The 17,694-nt window shown below is 49.4% G+C and overlaps 2 protein-coding genes across 2 annotated transcripts; one reads left to right on the forward strand and one right to left on the reverse strand.

Annotated features, from left to right (window-relative positions):
- ALT_4054 (long-chain-fatty-acid--CoA ligase) lies at positions 1-3,169 on the forward strand (the record flags this gene model as incomplete). Its single annotated transcript, XM_033556688.2, has 6 exons — positions 1-440; positions 501-526; positions 592-987; positions 1,049-2,193; positions 2,244-2,329; positions 2,980-3,169. 6 exons carry the CDS (start codon positions 1-3, stop codon positions 3,167-3,169), a joined length of 2,283 nt encoding a protein of 760 aa, XP_033412579.2.
- A 2,914-nt stretch (positions 3,170-6,083) lies between these two features.
- Positions 6,084-17,261, reverse strand: ALT_4055 (eukaryotic translation initiation factor 3 subunit G; the record flags this gene model as incomplete). Its single annotated transcript, XM_089599678.1, has 6 exons — positions 6,084-7,710; positions 7,784-7,834; positions 8,490-8,712; positions 16,295-16,466; positions 16,544-17,174; positions 17,245-17,261. The coding sequence occupies 6 exons, from the start codon at positions 17,259-17,261 to the stop codon at positions 6,084-6,086; spliced, it is 2,721 nt and encodes a 906-aa protein (XP_089456016.1).
- Positions 17,262-17,694: the final 433 nt, after the last annotated feature.

Below are 17,694 nucleotides of genomic sequence, written 5' to 3' on the forward strand. Positions count from 1 at the left end.
ATGTCGAAGCGAGACATCCAACTCCAACCACGGATTTCCAAGAAGCCTCCATTCACAGTGGAGGCTCCTGGCTACGAGCCCGTACCGGGAGAGACCATCCCTCGTAGATTGCCGCAGGCCAAAGACAACCTCATCTTGCGGCCCGCGGAGGACGTCGCAACTACCTATGACGTTTTCAGACGGTCCGCGCGTATGTTCGGCAACGCAAAGGCGGTCGGTACTCGTCGCCTTATCAAAACTCATGTGGAGAACAAGAAGGTCAAGAAGATTGTCGACGGTGTGGAGCAGGAGGTCGAAAAGAAGTGGACATATTTTGAGATGAGCGGTTATACCTACAAGAGCTTCGTTGAATATGAACGCCTTGCGCTGGAATTGGGTTGTGGGTTGCGCAAGCTGGGATTGGAGAAGGATAACAAGATTCACCTCTACGGTGCAACAAGGTGAGCTTTACCCGCAGTCTTTATACAGAGGAATGATTGTTGACATATACCTCTTTCAAGTGCACATTGGCTGGCCATGTCACACGGTTCGTTCACTGTTTTCTACAGCCCCTGCAATAAGCCATTGACTAATATACTTGAATTCAAACAGGAGCTGCATCTCAATCATTGACCATCGTTACTGCATACGACACGCTTGGGGAGGAGGGACTGAAGCATTCTCTGGTCCAGACGTCGAGTCTTGCTATCTTCCTTGACCCTGGTCTTATCCGTTCTCTTGCCAATGTTCTCAGCGATGTTAAGTCTATCAAGCATGTCATCTACAACACCGACCAGGAGGTTAAGCAGGAGGATCTGGACAAGCTCAAGGCCGATTTCGACTACTTGAACATCATGAGCATTGAGGACTTGCGCAAGCTGGGAGAGGAGAACCCTGTCGACCCAGTTCCCCCGTCTCCCGAGGATCTCTGCTGCATTATGTACACCTCCGGTTCCACGGGTCCACCAAAGGGTGTGCCTCTGACGCACAAGAATGTCATCGCTGCGAGTAAGTTAGCTGATTTGAAAATATATTGCGGATTGGTGAAGTTAACGCGTCTCTTCTACAGCTGCTGGTATCAATGCGATTGTTGGCCCTTACATCGGACCCTCCGATGCTCTGCTTACCTACCTGCCTCAAGCGCACATCCTAGAGTTCATGTTTGAGAATCTCTGCTTGTTCTGGGGTGGCACAATGGGCTACGGAAACCCCCGAACTCTGTCGGATGCCTCGATGCGCAACAGCAAGGGTGATATCCGCGAATTCAAGCCGACGATTCTCGTGGGTGTCCCGGCTGTTTGGGAGTCTGTTAAGAAAGGTGTGCTCAACAACTTGAACAAGGCCAGCTTCCTTGTAAGGGGCCTGTTCTGGGGCGCAATGTCCGCAAAGACCTTCCTAATGACAAATGGGTTCCCGGGAGCCAGCATGGGTGCCTCCATTCTGGATGCTGTCGTGTTCCGTAAGTTGAAGGAAGCTACCGGTGGTAGACTGCGTATTGTGATGAACGGTGGTGGCCCGGTCTCTAAGGAGACTCAGAAGTTCCTATCTATGGCCATCGCCCCCATGATCAGCGGCTATGGTTTGACCGAGACCTCCGCTATGGGCGCTCTCAACGACCCTATGGCCTGGAACCCGGATGCCCTGGGTGAAATTCCCGGATGCATCGAAGTCAAGCTCGTCGATTTCCCGGATGCCGGCTACTTCACCAAGAACGATCCGCCTCAGGGAGAAATCCTCATCCGCGGTGGTAGTGTGACCTCGTACTATTGGGACAATGAGGAAGAGACCAAGGCCGCTTTCACCGAGGACGGCTGGTTCAGGACCGGTGATATTGGCGAGTTCGACAAGAACGGGCATCTGAAGATCATTGACCGCAAGAAGAACCTGGTCAAGACGCTGAACGGGGAATACATCGCTTTGGAGAAGCTCGAGTCTGTATATCGCTCCTCGCCCGTGGTTGGCAACATCTGTGTTTATGCCGCCGAGGACCAGGACAAGCCCGTTGCCATCATTGTGCCCGTTGAGGTCGCCTTGAAGAAGATCGCTAGTGAGAATGGCATTGAGGGTGACAGCCTCGAGTCGCTGGTTCACAATGAAAACTTGAAGTCCATTGTCCTCAAGCAGCTCCAGAGCGCTGGCAAGGCTGGCGGTCTCAGGGGTATTGAGATCATCAATGGTGTTGTGTTGTCTGATGAGGAATGGACACCTCAGAATGTAAGTCTTACCACCCTCTTCTTCAAACTACGAGCTGACCATATACCCAGGGTTACATGACTGCGGCCCAGAAGCTGCAGCGCAAGAAGATCATCAACAAGTTCCGGGCCGACATCGACCGTGCCTATGGCAAATCGTAAGAGGTGGATGACTGATGAATTTTTTCGCTTTGTTTCCCTCCTAATTATTGTAGAAAATTATTTTTACTAGTCTGTCCCTAGCACACTGTTTTGTGTTCATGTCATTTTCTCTACTTGTTCTTAGCTGCAGCTTTCGTGCTCCGGGAGCCTGTGTCTGTTACCGATTCCCTGCTAGTTGACAGCAATGCGTTTGAGCGATATGCTATCTTGTCCCCTTACCAGTATACAGATGGAGCGCTACTGCTTCTGTTGGCAGGTCGAAAGCTAGTCCTAGGGTTGATACTACTAGCTGCGCATCTAAGTAATCGATACAGGCTCTCTGGCTTCCGGTTGAATTTACGCCTGCATGCTCTGAGCGACCAAGACTCTGTTAATAGTAATAGAGCTCGATCTTCCCTTCCGCTGTACTGATGAATATAGTATGCCTGACTGCCTCAGGCAGTAAGATTTTCACGCTATACCCAGAATAGTAAGCCCAAAGCTGCGTACCGTAATGCTCCTCGGCCAACTTAACTCATTCAAGACTCCAAGAAAACAGCCAAAAGCCAAGGCGCAGCGCATCTACAATGAGTCTCTGGAGGTACGTAGTACGCAGCAGACATTAGCTCCCCGCTACAGATACGCGACTAACACTTGGCTGGTACAGCTCCTACCGCTCCCTCACCCCCAAGACGCGGGCCCTCTTTGGCGTCGGCCTCATGGCCTGGGCATCTCTCGGGTTGTGGTTCTCACCGCAGGTCGAAAACGCGATGGGGATGGTTCCCAGCGCCGAAGAGAAGGAGGAGTTGGAGAGGAAGTTGGCGCTTCGGGTGTCGCGGGTTGAGAAGGGGAATTAGCCTGGTCAAATCTCGACATTGGAAGATATTGACTTCAGGGCCATGGATAGTTCGAACAATGCTTGCGGACTCACTCCGTCGGATAGCCCTACATGACTTGTCTACGTGGATCACGATGATATACCGAGCGCGCAAATGAGAGAGGAATATAGCCTGGCTGTTGGTTTTCCGGGGGCTAAGCGAAAGAGGTATCGTTATCGGCAACAGACACCAGGATACGAAGAACAGAATGCAGGCCGTCTACGTATTCGTGCACGCTGCCCGCCATCATTGGTGCTCATGTTCACTGGTATCACATGCCATCAAGCGTCAGGAGCTCTTTGGCTAAGCGGCACAGCATTCGGAAGCCGTTTCGTGCAACGACGGGGTACTGGTGCGGAGGTTTGAAATGGGGCCGGACGAGACGAAGGTGGTTGGAAATCAAACTGAGAGGAAGGGGCTGTCGTGAGTCCTATCCATTGTTTCATGGCCGTTGATGAAGGGACAAGGGATACGTGGAGGAACTGCTACACTGGTTAGCTAGCGAAGCATCAAAGTATGGACAAAGCGACGAAGAATTGCAAGTTGGCTAGACGGTCATTGCCCACTTCTTGCCACCCACTCTGGAAGATGCCACGATGCATCGAATCGGTCATCAGCCAAATCCACACATGCACGAGAGAATAACCGTGATGTCATTCTCAATGTCAATGAAAACCGATTCTCGTCTAGAAGCAAGATACGCCCGTATGAAAAGGCCCAAGAATGAAGCGGACCGGTGGCACACGCGCAGATTGGACGCTGGATGCAACCGTTGCACTAGGATCCTGGTTGCCCATCTGCTGATCGTAGTACAAGTATTGAGTGCTTTGCCCTGCTTGCCCCAGCCTGCCCAGCCTGCAGGAGCAACAATGGAAGAATAGGCATAGTGTGGGAGCTGGGAAGGCTGGAGGCGCTTGCTTGACTGCCGTGGAGAAATAGAAGCCTGAGTCACTCCTGCACGACCACCACCACGCCCCCCTTGTACCACATGCATATTGTGGCTTCGCGACTGAATCTTCCAGAGTCTGTATCTAGCCTCGAATTGGAGGTGGCTCTTGCATCAGTGAGGGATAAGTTGACCATATTTAGGCTCGGGCCATGAGTGATAGGCTTCAGAGCTAAAAGGTAGACATCAGGAGAGGAGATTCTTGTATGTACTAGTTCCATACAATACAATACACGCGTTTCCTGACAGACAAAAATAGAAATAGATGCGACTGCAAGGACTGGATTGTACGGATCATGCTGATGTCAATCCGTGATGATTGAAGACCCTGAATCCACTGAAAGCATAACTTCAGAAGTGCATAATTTGACACCGAGATGACAGGGTCATATCCTTTGTTGCACTAAGCTAAATTACGGCTGTCTCGTCGATCATGATCGCCCTAGAGTGCACTAAAGACAGCCGACATACAGTAGTGGTCTCGTTAGTCTCATTAGCGCCTATTTCATTCTTTGAGGCTTCTTGCTCCATATTCTCAGTTATTGCTGCATGATGTTCTATCTCCGTACTGTTTTGGAATCCTGCAGCTTCCCTCTCATCTATGTTTCGGCGATCATCCCGACGGACCCTTGTCTAGAGTTAAAACCGTACGCCATACTCCAGTAATGATAAAGGGAAGGCGAAGTTTGCCAACGAAGCACCGGAACCCAAAAGGGGGCTGGGTACTCGAGAGGCTTGAGCGAGGCGCCTCGCCCAAAGAGGTTGCTGCTACTTACTTCCAGACTGCAGTTTTTTTTTTCTTATGTCCTGTATGGACTACGGAGTACTTAGTTAGATACCTAAAGGCAGACAAGACACACCGCTGCGGCCCTGCATGTCGATCGTAGCATGCATCTATTGGCCGCCTTCTTCTAGATATGATTTCCTCCTCTTCTACCACTAGAAGAAGCGGTGACCGTCGAAGCAGCCATGATAGACTGCAGTTCAGTCGCATGTATCTCATTCTTCCATCTCGACACCCACGCAGGGTTCTGACTCGTAGGAACTAGGTCGCACAGATAACAGCAGAAAGTGACAGCGGAACGGCCCCTAAGCAACCACAACAGGAGCAAACGGACGTATCGGAGAAAATACAAGGTTTTTGACAGGGTGAGAAACTTATGATGGATTGCACAAGGTTTGGAGCCAATTGATCCTTTTCCCTTGCCAATGTCACTGTGCTTTTGGGGGTGCTCCTGCTCCGTATTGGGTCCCTGATGCCGATCCTGTTGATCCTTGGATCATGTCTCTTCTTCTCTTTACGTCGAAAGCACACTAGGCAAATTATGTGCTAGGAAGCAAGGTGGCGCCTCAATTTTCCCAAACGGGTGATTGGTTGCATGATGGATTCCTTTCTGTACTGTGGCTGCTTGTGCACTGCAGAGCCCGGATGTACTCGGTGAACCCTGAGCCATTCCCAACGTCAAACTAACACCGGTGATAATGTGGATTCTGCGAGTAGACATGGTTTGGTATACATTATCATTCCGACTATCTTTTTTTGCCCAGAAAATTCAAGCCTCCTTTCCTTTTATCGTTCCGGAGGAGACGGAACTGTAAGCTAGAAGAAACACAAAGTGAGAAAGTAAACCAAGAAAGTGTAGCCTTTTGGGAGAATCGGATACGTGGCAAATAACGAATCAGACGCTGACTTGTCATGCAATTTCTCGCTCCAGTGAGAGATGTGTTGTCGATCGACCCAATCTGTCGGTCTACTGTTCGTGCAGATGTGAGCCATCCAAACTATGCGGACATTGTCTAGGTTGAACCTAGATGGTAGAAATTGCCAAAAGTAAATGTAAATCTGGAAACAAAGACGCTTACAATTTTAAGGTGCAAATAAAAAAAGCCGCAAAAATTGAGATGGAGAAGGGGGAAAAGTAGGGCAGGCGAGTCGCGCTCCCACTGCTAAGCACGCAGACTCTGCGAGCTCGAAAATCGACAATAAGGACTGTCATTGTTTGAACGAGAGGGGACGAGGGGGTCATAGCCCCTGGATGTAGGGATATGTTGAAGCTGCGGCGTCTGCCGAGTGGGATGTTTCAGGAAATGCGAGGGTTCACTGGCTTCGCTCGAGAATATTGAAGTCATCGAGTCAAATGACTCGGGATAGCTGTTGCCGGACTCCTCACTTCCCCTAGACAGCGTATCATACTCAAACGGCGGTAAATGCATGCGGAAATGGTTGTTGGGTTTACGGTCAAGCAGACCGAAACCACCGTCGGCGTACCCGTCCATGCTTGACGGGCTTTTGATGGCGCCTAGCGGATCCATGGGATCATTTAGAACCCCTATATCGAATGTAGATGACGAGGATGACGAGATGTGCGGACTATCACTCAGTGGGGATGGCTCCGCCATGTGTTGATACTCCGCTCGACCGTAATGAGACCCTCCGCGTGAAGACGGATCGAACGACATCATCAGATGCGATCGCGCCCCTGGTAACAGACCTGCAGGCACACTGCTATCGCCATAGCCGCCATTACCCCCGTCCGGACCCATGCTAGTCGAACTATCCCGTCGACCGTCCTTGTAATGACCTGGAGAACGACCCCGGACCACCATGGGATGTGAAAGTTTTCTAGCGATCTTCATCCACTGCGTCTCACTCCCGTTGTTAGGATTCGTAATCTCCGCATAGAGCTCGACAACCAAGTTGTAGTACTGCTGCTGCGCCCGGCGCTTGCCGTTGTTCGCTGTCGCCTTCTGGAACTGAATACGCTCGAATGTGTGCTGCGTGGGCGGCTGTGACTGCTGCGGAGCCCCGGTGTATGAAGAACTGTAATCCATCGACAATGCGGCCGATTGAGAGTTTAGCGCAAACGCATGCTGCCCTCCACCGCTAGTCGTTGCACCGTGATTGAGAAGCAATGGCGGCGGCGGCTGGCAAGGTTGCAGGACGACTTTCCCTGGCTTCCTTTCGGATTGTTTGTCACGTTTCGGAGTGTGTTGAACCAACTCTCGAATCTCACCGTACTGTGCATTTACAACTGCCGATATGCACATGGAAAACTTTAGGATACGCTCCGTCGTCTGATCAGAAACCTTCACGTAAAGAGGAGCACGCGTCCATGGATGTAAGGAAAACGAGCAGGAGACCGAGAAATAGTTTCGCCGATAACAGGTCCACTTGTCGTCCACTTGAAAGAAGCCTTTATGTATCTTGGCGTGAATCTCTGGTTTGATGGCTTGACTGCCTGCGACTATCGGCAAAAGTATATTAGTCTCGTGGAAAGGAGGTGCGTCCGCTACCGGCTGGGGCAAGCGCTGTTGGGAGTCCATGTAAATATTCCCAGTCTGTCCGAAGAACAGATTGTGGGGGGTATCAAACGAATGATCGAGGCCCCGTGGAGTACTTGTATACGAAGAAATCCTCGGCATTTCGCTCAGACTCGATAGGGAGGGGCATGTACTTCCCCGCTGAAGGGCGTACTGTGTTGGATAGTTCTCATGGCGACCTAGGATCGAGGAAGAACTGGAAAGGCCCTGTCCTTGTGACTGAAGAGCGGACGACAACCCGGGTGGCGGCTGACTAGGAAGACTGGTCAGTATCATCGACATCGCTTCGACGGATCTGGTATAAACAAGCAAGCGGCTAGACCTACAGTGCGGGCACACGATGTGGCCGAAAGTCCGGCATTCTCTCGTATGGCGAGCTGGTTGAGTGTGAATAGATAGAGCCTGATGCAGGAGAAAATGGACCTGAAAAGAGGCATACAGCATTAGCGAGAGCCGTTATAGCAGATTGTGACCCAATAAAAAGAACGGATCAAGTTTTCTTGTTTCGAAGCAAAGAGAAACATACCGGAGCCTGGATCAGAATGGTTCATAAGAGGGGATGCCCCAAAGCTGAAAGGAGCAAGCCTGGTCAGCAAAATGACCGAGTCCTAATTTGGTACCAAAAGCTGCGTCTTCAACCGGGGGGCAAAAAGGCAAACGAAGTGAACAAAATAAGGTAACGCCTCATCCTGGAAGGCACTGCGTATATAAGAGACTCGATCCGGAGTTGATGGGAGGCTTTCTGCAACAGCATGATGAAGACATCAAATAACAAGACCAGCAAGGAATAGCATCCAGAGGCATGCAACCAATGTGCTCAAGTAAAGAATTTCGAAAATAAAAAAGGAAAAGGAAAAAGTAAAACGATAGTAAAAAAAAAGGAAAATGGAATCTGATGAAAAACAGCAGAGGGGCAAAAGAAGCAAGCACATAGTGTCTGGACAAGAAAGGTACTGTACACTGTGACTAGTACCAGGCAGGCAAGCGGGCCAAGTGGAGCACAAGAGTAGTCTGAATTGAAAGACAACTTACGCTACATCCTGCATTGCAGACTGTTGTGCGCTGTACCTCAAGCCGTTGGTGGCAGGGATCGAGACTGGCTGCGCTAGGGAAGGGCCAATAGCACCGTTTCGTCGGCGGTTGTCCTCATCGTCCATAGAAAAGCCGGTAGGGCCAGCAAATTGTCGTGGTGCCCCGGTATAATCGCTGTCGCTGGTGACAGGTCCCTCCAGGAACGGGCTCTGCAAAAGGGTTGCTGGTGGAGAAAATAAGGGTCAGAGACGGAAGTACAGCACGAGCTGGACATGCCATGGTATAAAAACAAAACAAAGAAATATGACATAGTTGAGTAATAGAAAAAAGTAATAGGCAGCAAAAAGAAAAAGAAGACAAAAAAGACAAAGAAAAAACAAAAATAAAATTGGAAACACTAAAGGAGGGATTGCTCAAGCTTCGCCTTGTCCGAAACAGGCGACATCCCTGCCGCCAAGGATCACCGTAAGGCTTCATACTGTTCACTACTCCCACGATAAAGATTTTGCAGCACCTTGTAGCAAGAACGAGGTCGATTGAGATAGCAATGACCAGAAAAGATCGCGTGCCATCGGGGGGCTAAGTCCTCCGCGAGATATACAATAGTTACCGGAGCGGCAGATCGGACAAGTAAAGGTTCACACCAAATGAGTGAAGATGCAAGGCTATGGAGTGGGCAAAGAGAAGAGGCTGAACTTACAATGATTCATTTATCAAATTCCCAGGTATCTGCGTTTGTCGGTTTTGGTCTTTCGAGTTGATAGGCGTCTGATTGCCTCCAGGATTTTCCCGAAATGAGCAAGCACTCTAGTAAATCAAATATCGAAGCACTATGCTTTCAAAGACGTGGATAAGCGTCTGATCAGGTCAAACAGAAAATAGGCAGCCTGGCAAAGTGTTCTCTGTTATCAGCTTGCGAGTATTGCAGCTAGGGAGATCAGTTCCGAAATACCTGTCGAACGGAAGGGCCTCGAATTGGCAACAAGGCTTCCGGTATCATCAGCGAGGTAACAAGCCAATCAAAGACTGTTGGCTTATTCCCAGCGGGATTATGAATTATCAAAACGTCTGCGGCTTTCCTGTTAATCGGACGCTTTCCTTGAACATGTAAGCTTGACCTTGAACTGACTGCTAATGGATGTCAAGGTTGCGAATTGATAGAAAGGTGAGATGGGTATTGGAGAGTGTTTCAGGGAACCCAAAGCGAACAGAAATTCAGAGAAGACGATAATAGAACATCATAGGAACAGAGATCGAATACGACGGTAGCCAACCAGAAACTCGCCTCTCGGACGAAGTGCATGCATACTCGTTTGAGATTGATATAATCTTTCGGCTGCTTGGACTGTCTTCTGGGACTGCATCGTAATTTGCTTGAGGAAGACATCGCTACTTCCCTGGGCAGCCATACATGATCGGTTTTTCCATCGTCCGCGGATATATTAGTAGAAAGGAGGCAAGGCGTCGAGTCGGCTGCATATTGGTGGAGATATCCACAAGTTGACAAGAGAAGGTAGATATTGGACAAGAATAATAAACGAAAGAAAAAAAGGCGAAGAGTAAGATATGAAATATGGACTTACTCATCCAGTAGATGCTCGGCTGATGTATGAACAAAAATGCCGGTATGAGCAGAATGTAGCTCTTCTCCCTGCGAATGTTGAGTGCTTAAGCTGCACGCATACGTAAACCAGTTGTCGCACTGTTCGGTCTGTCCACGTCGACAAGGCGGTTGTCAGACTGGAACCACCAGTTCTCAACCTCTCACACAACAAGATGGAGTAGTCCAAGCGGATTTCACAACGAATAGATCGAAGAAGATTCAGGGTTGTTCTTCCAAGCTATCTTCCGAACCACTCAAGTGGACGTTGAGCGAAGACCGAGAATGGACGCCTATGGGCGCGGGCTTGAGGGACAAGCTCGATAGATATTCGATTCCGGATACTGGGTTAAAGATGCTTTGCGCATGTCATGTTGTTTTCCTAGGCCTAGATATCCACCCAAGTGCGCACGACGCCCGTTTCTCCGTTTCTTTCTAGCCTGGCCCCTCTGTGTCCAATGACAATCCTGGTAGACATGCGGCGGAGTCTCTGCAGAATCTTCGTTGCGTACAAGGCTAAATGACTTCAAGTTGCTGGATTAAGCTTGCGGCCGAGGAGTGTTCTCGCCACGAGATCGTGGTGAAATTGACAGTCATGCCAGGGTTAACAACGTTGGTTGTAACCGCACGAAGGAAACTACAATGGCTGGTGGCAGTAGGAAGGGGTCCAACCGTACTCGCTTGAATCTTGAGATGCTCTCTTTTCTTTTCTTTTCTTTTCTTTTCTTTTTTTCTTTTTGTCTTTTCCTTTTCTTTTTCTACCTTTCTCCTGAAGCATTTGTCCTCTTTTCCCTTGGCCTTCTTGTAAAGTTCTCCAATGAGTACTGTCATGTCATTTCCGCAGCCCTGTCCTTCTTGTTCTGTACGGGACGAAGCAATAATTCGATAACGAACATTGTTGCATTATCTCATAGCGTGCATGTAAAGTTGGCTACTGTCAGTAGAACAGGTGCCATTGGCCAATCTGCACGTTACATCTCTCTGGTCCAAGCCACAGGCAGACTTCAAGCTGCACAAACAACTGAGTAGTTCCAAGTTAAGGGCACCCTAATGTTGTCACAATCTGACTGGACGCTTGATTTGGTGGAATGATCTAAATAGAGTAAGTGTAGTCAAGTCAGCTGTTCTTAGCGTCAATATCCGGCAAACGGCAGGGTGCATCAGAGCAGGAAAAAAAAAAATAAGATGGAACTAGAGAAATTAGTAGCGTAGATCATCAACCCGGATATCCCGTGCAGACCCCAGTCGCATGATGGGGCCCTGGTGTCGAACTACTGGGCGTAGTTAGTCATAAGGGGCCAATAACTGTGGGAGTTGCAAAGAACGGTTCTTTGTGAAGCGCAGCAACGCTAGATGGGGGGAGGATACGCTCAGGGAGAGTCAACAAGGTTCTAGTCTTCCCGGTGGAGACAATCTAAAATCTCTTAAAACTGGAAAAGTTGTCCTCCAGTACACTAGAGCCTTGGACACTTTTCGAGGCACGAGTAGGTCTTGCATGAATGAGAGATCAGGCGATCGGCGGTCCGATCGAAAATCACTGTTGGCTGTTTGCTCACCGACACGACCGACAGCACCGAATTAGGTATGTAGCGTGCACCAAGCTGCCATAGAGTAGAATCTGGAATGGTAAGAATGGGGTGCTAATCTCGAGCTGAACTGGCATCCAATGACCGAAGGCCGGCTGCTTTTCCATCGGCGGCTCCCGGGACAAGGTACTTTGGTTTCGAAAGGGTATGGGCAGTGGAGAGATCCATGACGCGGAAAGAAATGACCCATAGAGACTGCATACATACAGAGTGCACAGCATAGTTTTCCAGAAATTCGAACATCTGGCCCACCGACAAGGGAACGAGACAGAAGACAGACACTCGGCGTATTGTGGAAGGATATTACGGGTAATCACCCTGGATGCTGTGAAGTGACCACACATACTGCTTCTGTTTTAATGAGGGATCATCTGGTGGCTGAATGATCATCCAGGCCTGCAGGGAGCTAGTTGGTTCGGATGCAATTCTCATCGTCCTGGAGCGGATGACAAGGTCATTTCATTGGTCGAGCGCCAGGATTTGAGATTAGTTGGTTTGAGTACCAGGCTGCGATAATTATGGAGGGGTGGGAAGGATGTTGTGCAGGACGATTGTCCCTGGACGAATCCCATAGTAACATTGTACCTAGTACAAGGGAGAGTGGAAGAGGAAGTGGGGAAGAGGTTGCATCCTCCAAGCAGGGGAAATAGTTTGGGGATTGTCATTGGGGGAGTTTCCCAATAATATTAATAATTAGAGCTGAGAACACATGGTTCTTGTGAATCACTCACATTCTGATCTATTTCAAGCAAAGAAGATCCGAGTCTTGGTGGTGGTGATGACAGTTTAATCAGATGTTGATGACGATAGTGATGACGAGTATGATGGTGCTGCAGGTTGCTGAATGGAGGAAAACGAAAGAGCAAGTAATATGCCTTGACTGCCCGGTTGTCTCCCACAAGATCTCCAGGCTGTCCTGACTTCGTCCAGCAGCTCAATGGAACGAGGGGGCTGAATGTGTGCTCTGTGGTGTCCTTTTCCGTGACTGGACTTCTAACTATTTCCAGTTAGTCAACTAGTAGTTTGCTTTTAGTTTTCCTTCCAATAATCAAGAAGTTATGGACCATGAACTAACTTAGTACTACTGAGGACTGACTAAGGTAACAGATAACTAATTTCCGTAGACTAATCCTGATTAGGGTGTCATGGCACGTGCATTAGTAGAAAGGAAAAGATTACCGTACCTTGCTAGTAAATACTAGCTTGGACGGATGGCTACTACCTGGGTAAGAAGGTACAGGTCTGGGCGCTACCTTAGTATCTAAGGTAAGTACGGAGGACAGAGTACTTTACCTCTCCCGAACACCCATGACATGATCAGCGTCTCTAAATTCCACACTGATTATGTCTTCATTGCGAGCAATCATCATGGCCTCATCTAGTCCTTTTCAAAACCCTGCATTTCATGTATGGTAGTGTAAAATTGTTCCGGACGGCTTCGTACGTTCTTTCTCTCCCTGAGTTGGCATTAGCATTTCCTTTTTTGATGGATATCCTTTCTTCTTCAGTCGTCATAAGCGCCAAGAGTCGAGAACTCATTCTTTGACTTTCAGAATTTCGGAGGCTTGATAGCTGACACCTTCTGGTAGCCGCTCTATTGCTCTAGTGCCTACACTAACTATGGAGATGAGAGAGTTTTAAGATTCCGTCTCCATGGGGTCCTCCACTAACCATACTTAATTTCCACTACGACTCAAGAGTCCCCACTTCGTTCTACTGAATCTAGAGGTCCGGATGGCCTAGAAGCCTGCTTCCAGGAGGCTCGGAGACCATTTTTACGACCCTCGAAGAGCCCGATTCTCATTAAGGTTCGAGCAATGCCTCAATTGATTCTTCGTTTATGTCTTGAACCATGGTCTTGTCCATTTGCCCTTGTCGGAATGTGTTCAAGATCTGGATCGTTTGGAAATGGCTAATTTTACCCACCAGGTACCTGGCAGGGTCGGAGTGCTCGGACCCTACCTGACTCAGAGCTCTACCAGCCTTTCAACGTTCCGTCGTCCTTCTTTTCCGACTCTACAGCTGCTATGGTACTGGTGGCGAAGACTCCTTCTCCTGGTAATTTCCCCTGTGCAACCATAATGGACAACCGAAGTGGAGCTGCAACTGGCCGGTGATAACGGTTGACCTCTGAATGGCAACGACGGGTATAATGGGAAGGGACAACATGGAGCAAAGTCCAGAGCAGCAGCGTATCCTCTCAGAAGGGGGAGGGGTCATTGCTCTGTAACAATCACCACAACTGGAAATAATTTGGGGCATGTTTCTGAATTTTGAACATTGGAATCCCTTGCCATTGAGCGCAGTTGCTCGCGGGATTACCAGCCTCGACGTTTGGAGAAGCATGGGCTATGACAAACCAGAGCAACAGCCAAACCGTCTAAGCTAATCCATACCATGACGGTCTTTCAGAGCAATGCGTACAGGTTCACTAAACATGATCTTCCACTCAACCCCGGCACATCTCGGATCCGAGGAGGATATAGATTCTTGGGGCAGATGCCGGATGTGGCGTAGCCCTTGGCTTCTTAAACAAATCCATGCAAAATATGTCGGGCGTCTTCAGATATCTGCCGCTTTCCGTGCAGTTTGGCAACGTGAATGGCACTAACTGACTGTCTTACTTGCGGAAATCCACCACCTGAGGTATGGGCTTTCTACTTGCGTCAGGTACTATCTAGTAGGATATCACTGACATAATCGGGGATTTGTCAGGCTTCTAGTCGTCACCATTTCCAGAGATTTTTCCCCTGTACTTTTCAATACCCTTCTCTCGCTATATTTTCTTCTTCCGGGGTGCTGCGTGGCGAACCAGGGATTCCTCGTGGCTGGACATTGTCTAAGCCCAATACGTCTCGTGCAACATGAAGTAGTCAGGTGCTACCAGAGTACGAAGCCCTCTGATGCAAGTAGATTTGACCGACAGTCCCGCCACTAAATCATTCGGCGCTTGGAACTAAAGGACTGCAAACCGAGAAGATGCACCCTTTCATAAGCTCCTCTCATGGCTTGGGCAATCGGCATAGTCGACGAGCCTACCAGATGATCTATGTATTTCCGGAGACCGGAAATCGGAAAAGCCGATGAAATCTAGGTTTGTAGACTGGTCCTTTCGAGTTCTCTCGCCAAGCAGATTCGAGACTTTCCTTGAAGCTAACTGTGTCAGTGTACAATACGGCGGTTTCGCTCGCGTATGGCTAGGACAAAAGCAAGCCATGATACATGGGTCGACATTCTTGACACCGATTGGACGGAGTGGACACTGAAGATCATTCTAGGGGCCGATATGCTGACTCCCGCGAGACTCCAGAACCTCCACTCTTTGGACCAAGGGCTGCCTGTCCCAGAAGCGCTAATGTTGTACGACACTCTGCTCGAAAACCTGCTGAGAATCGTGTCTCAGACCGTCATTGTTATGTCCATGGTACGGAACGTTAGCATTGTCAACTACCTAGCAACCCTGATGACAAGCTTCGTCTGCAATGTAACAGCTGTGGAAGGCCAAACTCATTGGGTGATACTCTCCTGACCGTTAGTTCCAGAGAGACAGATGTTGATCCGAGCTATACATCCTGCACTCCACAATGCATTGGTGTCACTCTTGGATGAAACTTCGATGCAACGCTGTTGACCCTTTCAGACTCTGATAGGCGAAATTTATTTGCTTTCCGTTATCAAAGCTTCTGACCAGACTGCTTGCCCCTTCGGGTCATTGCTCTTTGAGCGAGGTGTCGGCTTCACAAGATCCGCGCCAATCAAGTTATGCTCCCTATCTAGACTGGTCTGTCCTTGTTCTCTACTGGACAAAGGAGAATCCTCGAGCTTTTTCTTGCCAAGATTCAAACATGCGCTGACTAGCTGCTGCTGCAGTCGTGGCGGCAGTACCTCGTTCGATGGGACACAACAACTGTCATTCTAGACGGGTGAAGCATAGTACCCAAGCTTGCTTAGCCTTTGAGTTTACCCCAGTCTGCTTGCAATTATCTTTCCTCATTCAATATTATAGTTGAACATACAGGAGTGGAGTTCACAATTGCCTTCCACCTACAGTGGAAGAAATACCCGCTCTGATGTTGCAGAAAGGTGCAACATAATAGCCACTGCCTCCTCCACAGTGGGAGAGTCCCCCTCATTGTGAGCAAAGGACCAAAGCAGCAGGGCCGTCTCCACTGCGTAGTACGTCCTGGTCATGCTAAAAGATGATTTCTCCTTCAGGATTAGAGACTATGACAACTTTTCTCATTTTTGTACGCTTCCATTCAGATGAGAATGGTGAAAATATAAACCCCCTGAAACGATAGCTTTTCTTTGTATCCAGTGGCCGCGCGCCTCAAGCAAGCAAACCACACGACGCATGTCTTTTATAATCATCATTATCGACCGAGTCATACAGTACAAAGAAAAACGAGGAAGATCTCTAGTCATGAAGCGACCTCTGCCTGACGAAAACACCCAGGTGCCGTGAAACGAAATCAGGAAGCAAGTATCTAAGTCGTCCTCTTTGCGAACTCGACGCGGAGAATCAAATGACGGTAACCGACTGCAGAGGAGGAAAGATGTTAGCGACTGTATTTCGCAAGATAAAACAAAAGAGGAGGAGAGAGGGGAGGGGAACGTACAGCCATCCATTTTTTCGCAAGCACGTGCAGCATCGGTCCGATCTGCAAAGCTGATGAAAGCGAAGCCCTTGGCTCTCTGGGTTTCTCTGTCTCTGGCAAGGAAGACTCTGGTGACGCGACCGAAACGCTCGAACAAATCCCGAAGCTCTGATTCCTCTGCCAACTCGCTCACCTATAGAACGTAAAATCAGTATTTATTCCAAAGACGATGCTGGGACGTAGAGCAGACGGGTGGAAGGCAAAACTCACGTTTGTAACTCTCAGAGTCGCCAGATCGTCCTTCTCGTACTTGCCAGCCATTCTCTCGCCACCAGCAGCAGCACCTTTCCGCAGGTGAGGAGGCACGTAGCTCGAGCTTCCAGCACCAAGGCCACCCGCAGCGGGGACATCCTCAGCGCCGGGCTCAGCACCAGCCGCAGCGGTCTCATCGACAGGCGCCATGGTATCCTTGAACGGACAACGAGCAGTGAAATGCTCTCCGCTGCAAATACGACACTTGACCTTCTTGTCCTTGAGCTGGTCCTTGATGCTGCCCTTCTCGGGGCCGGCCTTCTCAGCCTCCGCGGCCTGAGCCCGCCAGTTCACACTAGGTCTGAAGACGATGTTCTCGCCGACGGAGGTGGTGTCGAACGAGGGACCGGCCGCGTGGCCCTTCTCGAGCCCGAACTTGGCCCACGACCGCCGCTCCGCGACCTGCGGGTTGACGTGCTCCCTCACCACGGTCGTCTTGATCCGGCGGGTGACCTTGACCTTCTTGCCCTCGTCGTTGAAGCGGTACGAAACAACGGTCTTTGTGCCATCTTTGTTCGTCGTGACTTGTTGCGCGGGGAGCGCGGAGGGGTCATCGAACTCCTCGTCGTCGGCCCAGTCGGCGGCGCGGCTGGAAAAAATGAAAAATTACAGTCAGACTCAAGGCCGGATCCCAAAAGCGTTCAAAGAGGTATACTCACTTTCCTAGTCTGGACATTTTGTGTGATATGTGGTGACTTGATGTCTGTTTGCTGAATTTCTTTGATTTCCACGAAAGCCGAATCCGTTGTGGATTTGTTCGGGGTGGCGCAAAATCTGTGGCGCGTCCGCTGTGGCTGGTGCTCAAGAACGAGAGTCACGTGGCTTATAGTTGACTCGTCCCACTACAACAACCAGGCGTGCTTTCAACTTTCAATGCATCGTCAGTGCATCTTAGCTTGGTTGATATTGACGCAAGGCTGAAATTACTTTGCTGACTTCTATCGAGATGCTACCTTCTTGTCAATTCTTGTCTTTGGTGACACTATAGGTAGCTTGTTTTACTGACTGACAGGCACCATGTCCATCGCTGTCCGAGAAGACATGTCAACTGGATTGACTCTTCTAGTTGGGCAATGGTATCTCCTTCCGCCGCAGAGGTGTTTATAGTC

This window comes from Aspergillus lentulus, assembly GCF_001445615.1.
Source record: "Aspergillus lentulus DNA, contig: Alt08, strain: IFM 54703, whole genome shotgun sequence".
Lineage (NCBI taxonomy): Eukaryota > Fungi > Ascomycota > Eurotiomycetes > Eurotiales > Aspergillaceae > Aspergillus > Aspergillus lentulus.